This window comes from Curcuma longa, chromosome 16 (genome assembly GCF_044706935.1).
Source record: "Curcuma longa cultivar G26 ecotype Majalengka, Jawa Barat chromosome 16, ITB_CL_G26_1.1, whole genome shotgun sequence".
Taxonomy (NCBI): domain Eukaryota; kingdom Viridiplantae; phylum Streptophyta; class Magnoliopsida; order Zingiberales; family Zingiberaceae; genus Curcuma; species Curcuma longa.
The window spans coordinates 7,982,554-7,989,819 of record NC_133876.1 but is presented as its reverse complement, the minus strand read 5'-3'; the positions used below and the strand labels follow the sequence as shown (position 1 = coordinate 7,989,819).

General features: G+C 42.8%; 3 protein-coding genes across 3 annotated transcripts; all 3 read left to right on the top strand.

Moving 5' to 3' along the window:
• The first annotated feature begins 1,732 nt into the window (after positions 1–1,732).
• On the top strand, positions 1,733–2,524 carry LOC141847980 (uncharacterized). The gene has a single exon (XM_074736087.1). The coding sequence runs from the start codon at positions 1,768–1,770 to the stop codon at positions 2,038–2,040; it is 273 nt and encodes a 90-aa protein (XP_074592188.1). The 5' UTR covers positions 1,733–1,767; the 3' UTR covers positions 2,041–2,524.
• Positions 2,525–2,859: 335 nt separating this feature from the next.
• LOC141847799 (protein ALP1-like) lies at positions 2,860–4,717 on the top strand. The gene has a single exon (XM_074735887.1). The coding sequence runs from the start codon at positions 3,013–3,015 to the stop codon at positions 4,288–4,290; it is 1,278 nt and encodes a 425-aa protein (XP_074591988.1). The 5' UTR covers positions 2,860–3,012; the 3' UTR covers positions 4,291–4,717.
• Positions 4,718–5,886: 1,169 nt separating this feature from the next.
• On the top strand, positions 5,887–6,970 carry LOC141847743 (uncharacterized). The gene has a single exon (XM_074735819.1). The coding sequence runs from the start codon at positions 6,043–6,045 to the stop codon at positions 6,631–6,633; it is 591 nt and encodes a 196-aa protein (XP_074591920.1). The 5' UTR covers positions 5,887–6,042; the 3' UTR covers positions 6,634–6,970.
• Positions 6,971–7,266: the final 296 nt, after the last annotated feature.

Here is a 7,266-nt window from a genome sequence, read left to right as displayed (position 1 = left end):
CATATAGAGACACTAAAGACAATTAAAATATATGTACCTAATCAAAAAATCAATCTTTATGGTAATGATGTGCTTAGTGATTTATTCAAATATTTATTATTTAAATCATAAACACGGTATACTATATGATATTTTTTAATGAAATAAAAAATTTCATTTTTCATGAAATCGAATTAATTATAAACAAAACAATCTAGAACCTAACAGACAAAGCAGTTGGCTGCCAAATTGGCCAACAAGCTGGGCCCACCCCGCACAAATGTAGTTTGGGCCCCTCCAACACCAATCATGCTTCATTTTTTCCCTTCACCCCCTCAAAATGATATAATTTTTATTGAACTCCCCCATAACTGATCCTGTCTTTGGTCTGTTTACAACGAAGGACGGATTGAAGAAAGATGGATCATTCTTAGAAAGAGGTCCATGGTGGAAAAGAAAGAGAGAAAGGTGAGAGAGCTCATGGCGAGAAAATAAAGAAAGAAAAAGATTAGATGGTCATTACGGCTCGCAAGTGAACAAGTTCTCTATGCAATTGTTACGAGCTCACTAGGACCTAGTCACAAGCTCGTAGTCAAGTCAAGATCGCGAGTGGGCTATGAACTCATCCTTTGATCTCACAATAGCAAAGGATGTGAGTAAGAGGGGAGGGGGAAAAGGTGGTTTATCCAATTTTTATAGATAAAAAATTGAACAAAATAAATCCTTTGACAAAATATAATTTGCATAATTTTAGATAAATTGAAAAACAAATGAATATAAAGTATCCTTTAACATATATATATTGTAAAATTTTGAATATAATAAAGTTTTACATTGATATATTAAATGATAGCATAAGGTATAGTATGATTTTGTAATAAATTTATATATCATTTAATATGTTCATATATTGGTGTTTTAAATTCTACTATTAATATATTAAAATTTTAAATATCCATATGCTACGATTATAATATATGATTAATTAGAACGGCCCCAAACCATTTTAATCAACTTATTTAGTATTATTATAATAATTTTGATTAAAATTATTTCATTATCTAATAATTTTTTATCAATTAGAGAAGTTTTGATCAAGTTAGAATAGTTTTGATTAAGTTGAAGTAATTTTAATAGTGTTAAAATTGTTTTATTTACAATTATTTCATGTCTTAATAATTTTGATCAAAATTATAATAATAATATTAAAATAATTTAGGTCAAATTATAATAATTTTAACTATAAAACTGGTATTAGAATAGTTTTGACTAATATTAGAATAATTTTGGTTAATAATGAGGTAATTTTAATTAATATTGAAGTAGTTTTGATTAATATTAAAGTAATTTTGATTAAATTTAAATAATTTTAATTAAAATTATTATAATAGTGTTGGACTAATTTATGAAAAAAAATTTTAAGATAAAAAAATTAATGAGACATTCTTTCCATATTTTTATGGACATCCTTTTTAATTTTGGCGAAATTAATTTTTACCCGAATTAATAGTAAATTTAATAAAATTTTAAAAATACTCATTGAAATTTTAATAAACTAATTTTACCTCAACTATTAAATTTTATTATTTAAAAAATATTTTAGAAAGATAAGGTAGATATTTTAATTTTGAGGCAAATTCTCAATGAAATTAAAAAATTAAAATATATCCAAGAGGTGTTTTGAAAATACTGAAAAATTTAGGGGGCATGTAGAAAACTAAGACCTGTATTTATTACTCCCTCCTTCCTTCCATCCCTCCCAATCGTTGCATTTCCCCCTTCTTCGTTATGGAGAAGTGCAGGTCCTTCCCGGCGTCCTCCTCCTCCGCCTACTCCTCCTTCTCCTCCTCACCTGCCGCCGGAGGAGGGTTTGGGTTCGACAATCGGTCCAAATCCTACAGCTTCAACGGGCCTAGCGGGGCGACCGACCCCGAGCAAAAGCGCAAGCGCCGCATCGCGTCCTACAATTCCTTCGCCACAGAGCGCAAGCTCAAGTCCTCCCTCTCCAGCAGCTTCAAGTGGATCAAGAACAAGTTCTCCGACGCCATCTACGGCCTCTAGGATCCCTCATCCCTATATACGTGTGTGGATCGATTTGGGTTGTTCTGTTTCCGATCGATGAAAACTTCCCGATCGATTCAAAGGCGAACAAATCATCAGGTTGGTGTTTATAAATTAGTATTGAATCCGTCGGTGTTTTTCGATCGGCTTTGGTGTCCAAAATTTGATCTATTCCTGCCTCTCCTTCACCATGATCCAACTACTTCCATATACACGCGCGTGGATCCGCTTTTTTTTTTTTTTTTAGGGATTTGGGTTGCTCTGTTCCAGATGAAATACTGCTTGATTCACCCAAAGGGATCAGGCGGTGTTAATGTTTATAATCAGTATTGAATCTGTCGATGCTATCTGGTTTCCGTGTTCAAAACGTTGATCATTTTGCGATTTCATAAGTTTTTTCTTCTCGATATTGATCTGATTTGATCTCACAGACCAAGTGTTTGGGGAGGTGCACACAATAATAAAGCGAATTTTTGGCAGAGAATGTACGAACTACATTGGATTAAGCCGTATTTACTGAAGCATGCTCTTGAAAGGATTCATAGTTGAGCTTGATTATGTTCTTGAACAAGCGATCAGAGCAGCCCAAGTGATTGGATGTTAGTGGCCGGCAAGATCATCGCTTTCCAGTGACGGACGCACCATTAGTGATCACAAAATCAATAAAATAAAGTTTTTTTTTTGAAAATGATGAATTATTATTTATTTTAAAAAATAAATACAATAAAATTTTGGATAAAAATTAGTGTTAATAGATTAATATAGGACAATTTTAAAATAGTATATTATATCTTTTATTTTAAAAATACATAATATCGATTGAAATATTCAATATTTTATAAAAACATAGAAAAAAAATAATAGGTTAGAAAATTTGGTTCTACTTCCACTTGTACTCCATTTGTAACTGGCTCGAGATGATTCGTCGCAATCACCGAAGGTCCGAAATGGCTGGTGCGTCAAAATAGGGGAATGGTTGGGGGTAGCAAGCGGCGCTCCTCTACGACCGCTCCCCGGACGCCTTCCCAACCGGCCACGAAAAACCCTCCGCCGCCTCTTACGGCTGAGGAGCTGACCCATTTCCTCCACATCCTCTCCTCCGCGCTGTCCGGCTCCCTGCGCTTCCGCTCCTCCGCCGATCTCCTCCTCCTCCCTTCCCAGTCCCTCGATCTCGACTCCTCCATCGCCGCCGCCGCCGCATCCCTCTCCGGACTCCTGTCCGTCCTCCCTCCCCATTCCCTCTCAATCGATCCGCCTCCTCCTCCCTCCGCCCCTTGGTTCTCCCGCTTCCTGGCCTCCGCCGCCGTCGACGATGTCCGATGGGCCGAGTCCTTCCGCATGTCGAAGCGATCCTTCGGCTCTCTCCTTCAGTCTCTCTACCCCGCCCTCCAATCGGACCTTTCCGTTCCCGCTGACGTCAAGCTCGGCGCCGCTCTCTTCCGCCTCGCCCACGCCGCTCCTTACCGCGCCGTCGCCCACCGATTCGGCCTCCCTTCGCCGGAAGCCGCGTGCCGCTCCTTCTACGAGGTCTGCAAAGCCGCCGTCGACCGGCTCGGCCACCTCTTCGAGTTCTCCTCCGACCTCGAACGCGTCGTCCGTGGCTTCGATCGGCTGTCGCTGCCCAACTGCTGCGGCGTGCTCGGTTTCACCCGATTCACCGTCGAAGGGGTCGCACGAGGAGGATCCATCGTCGCGCAGGGTTTGGTGGATTCGGAAGGGAGGTTTCTCGACATCTCCGTCGGGTGGCACGGATCGACCACACCTGCTGAGATAGTCACCAAATCGAAGCTCTCCAAAACTCAAGCTTTGCTGCTGGGAACTGCTTCGTCCACCCGGGAGCTTAACGGGGGCACTTTGCCTAAGTATTTGCTGGGCGGCTCCTTCTGCCCTCTTCTACCCTGGTTGCTGACACCATACAGAGACGGCGACTCGAGCTCGAACTCCTCCAAAGCTGCGACATTCAACCATTTCCACGCTTGCGCCATGGAGCTGGTGAACAGGGCCTTCGCGCGACTTCGCATGCAATGGCGGCTTCTACCCACAAGCTGGAAGGAGGAGTGCGTTCAGGCTCTGCCCTATGTGGTGGTAACAAGCTGTTTGCTCCACAACTTCCTCATCAAGTCTGGTGACTTCATGGCGGATGGAACTGACACCAGTGTGGTGCAGCAAGAGTTTCCAAATTTCGATGGGAAGGATGATGAGAATGGACAAAGGATCAGGGACATACTTGCCTCTCACTTAGCAAGGTAAATACTATCTAAGACTTAATTTTGTTACAATGCATCTATTTTTAGTGTTTTGTATCTGATCTTAGCTAATTGCAAACTAGTGCTTCAGAAACATTTTAGCTTTTGCTAAATGCAATGCTTCAAATCTTTGGTTGCCTATGTCAATTGTCTATGTTTGTTCAGGTAGAATTTGACCTTTCGTCATTGATGCTAATAAACCTTTAACTATTGGTGTGAAGGGTAAAACTTGTAGTAGCATTTGCTAATATGTGGAAGTTTGAAATATGGCAGAATAATTTGGTGTTGTTTGAGATCAAAAGGCTTATTGATACTAGAATTTTGCATGTTTGATCTTTGAGAATTATCTTTGTTCGTGTGCTGTCGAGGTCAAAATATGTTAGAACCAATTAAAGAGGAGTTTACTAGTGGGATTTAGCTCAAAAAAGCAGGATCTAACTTGGTGTTTTTGGAGTCGCTGAGAAGCTTTTCTGAAAGTGCTGTCTCTCAGAGACAAAGCAGAGAAGAGTAACAAAGATCGTTGGTGCCAAATTGTTCAAACTGTTCCTCATGTTCTAACTCCAACTCTAGTGAGAAAACCAGAAACAGAAAGCAGCCTTAACAAATGGGCCTCGTTTCTATCTTCAACTGAATCTGATCAGTGACAATTCTAGTGCATTTTCTAGATACATTTGGTATTGTGGGACATAACTAGTTAGGGAAATGAGTGTTCTAGCTATTAAGCTATTAACTCTATATTTCTTTGTTTGTTTGACCCTCGAGAAATAGTTTTCTTGATCTGTAGAAGCTGTTGTAGTATGGGACCAACTATTGCACTCTTATGCTGTGTTTACGGAAGGATTCCAAATCTACATAAGAGCATGAATCCCAACTATCATGAGAGGAATCAAGCAGAGATGAATTGGCAGAAGTGCAGGGAAGGAACCAAAATTTGGTTCGAAATCCAAATTAACCATCACGATCAAGCCTTTATTTGTTGCTGGTCCACCCTCGTTTTCTTGTCATTCAGCTTCAACTAATTGTTCTAGAAGTGAAAAACACTAGCACTGGGATCTGAAGGATTCTGCAATCCAGGGAGACATTCAAGTAACTTGATTTATTAAATCATTATCTATCCTATCTTTATTTGCCAATGCCGGCCACGCATGTAGGTGTGCAGTGCGACATTTATTAAATCCTATCGCCCATGCCGACCACGCATGTAAGTCGACAACTAATGCTAATGCTACGTGTTTCGATCCACACAACGTGTCTATCTCCAACTGTCACGACGACACCCAACCAACTTTAATAATAGCTCCCAGATACCCGCCTCCATGTAACACAGCTACGAGAAAGAATAACACAGCTACGAGAAAGCTGCTATTCCGAGGCTCGGAGGAACAAGGGACCGGAATGGGTTTCATTAAAGAAAGCAACGGAAAAGAATCGGTACAAAAAACCTAACGTCGAGCCATCGAGTCGGCTGCCGGCTCACGATCTGGTAATTTCGTGGGTGGCATAATTTCGTGGGTGGCATCGATCGTAATAATGTACAAGTGCTAGGACCTTTTTTCCACGCGGCAAGTCCACTGCATTGCCCATGGAATCAGTGAATCCGTGGCTTCCCGCCCATGGAGTGTCGAGCCGACCGACTTGCGCCTGAGCCAATTCCCCCGTAACTTGTAGTTTATTACGCTTGTGCCCCTTTCTGGCTTCGCTATAAATACCACACCGGAGTTGATCGATGTTTGCCAAAATAGCCACCGATTAGGGTATGGCTTCTTCTAGAAGATCCACGGGATCAGCGTGTCCTTTCCGGCGGTCGATTTCCCGGGCAGAGGGCCTCTCCGGCTTCGCGTCGTCCTCCACCAGCCTCTCCGCTCGCTCGCCTGCTACCTTCTTCCACCATCACCAGCGATCCGCCTCCCCCACCCGCGTGCACCTCGCCTGTGCTGGATCTGCTCTCGGCCCCTCCGTGCGATTCTCCTCCCATAACCGGTCCACCTCTCCTGCTCGCTCCATCGCCACGGCGGCCGACAAGCGATCTGCCCCTGCTCGACGACGCACCTGCCTCTGTTCACCCTCCACCCACCCCGGATCCTTCCGATGCCACCTCCACAAGGGCCTCAACCGCCGCGAAGGCGGCGGCTCCACCACCGCCGCTGCTTCGCCGTCGAACAGGCTTAATGCGAGGAGGTCCGCGATGGCCAACTCACTGGTCCGGATCGGAGCGGTTGAGGGAGAGTTGGTGAAGCGCGCCCTCTCCGCTCTCATCCGCCCGTCCTCCCACCAGCAGCGGCGGCGGGTTGCTTTCCAACCCCGCCCTAGCCGCCTCTCCCGGATGTCCAAGGCCGAAGATCCCTAAATCTCCGCCATCTGATTCGCCCGCCGATCTAGAACCAGGTTCGTCGAAAAACAACAAGCACTATTCTTCCATTCTCTTCTCCTCGCCATCACAGCCAGGATCGAGGGCGATCTTCGGATTCCGATCGGAGGCCACATCAGAGTTTTTTTTCCTTCCATTTTGGGCAAATTCAGTAGGCAGGCTAGACGTAGATGGAATTGACGCGGCGATTTGATCTGAGCCGTCGGTTTTGTACATACTCTCATCAAGCTAGCGTCGATGCTACGCTGGAACAAACACTTTGGAGAAAAGAAATCAAAATTCATTTTGAATTACACTGCATTAACTTTTCAATTAATCTTGCGTACTAATTCGTTGATGCAAAACCAATAGGATCTGATGTGCTTGTGGTTTTTGTCTGCAGTGATGGGAGTCATCTCCGTTATGTTCCCTCTATGCGTATCGTTTGGAATGAGCCGCCGTCGGTTCACACTTCTATCATCAGGTAATTTTCTTTTCTTTTAAATTACTAAAAATAAAAAACTCTACATTTTTGCAGGGAGTTGCGTTTGGATGCTTCATCTAGCGAGAGAGAGAAACAAGCTTAATTCACATCAAAATTATAAATAAACATATATCTCCTTATTTATTATA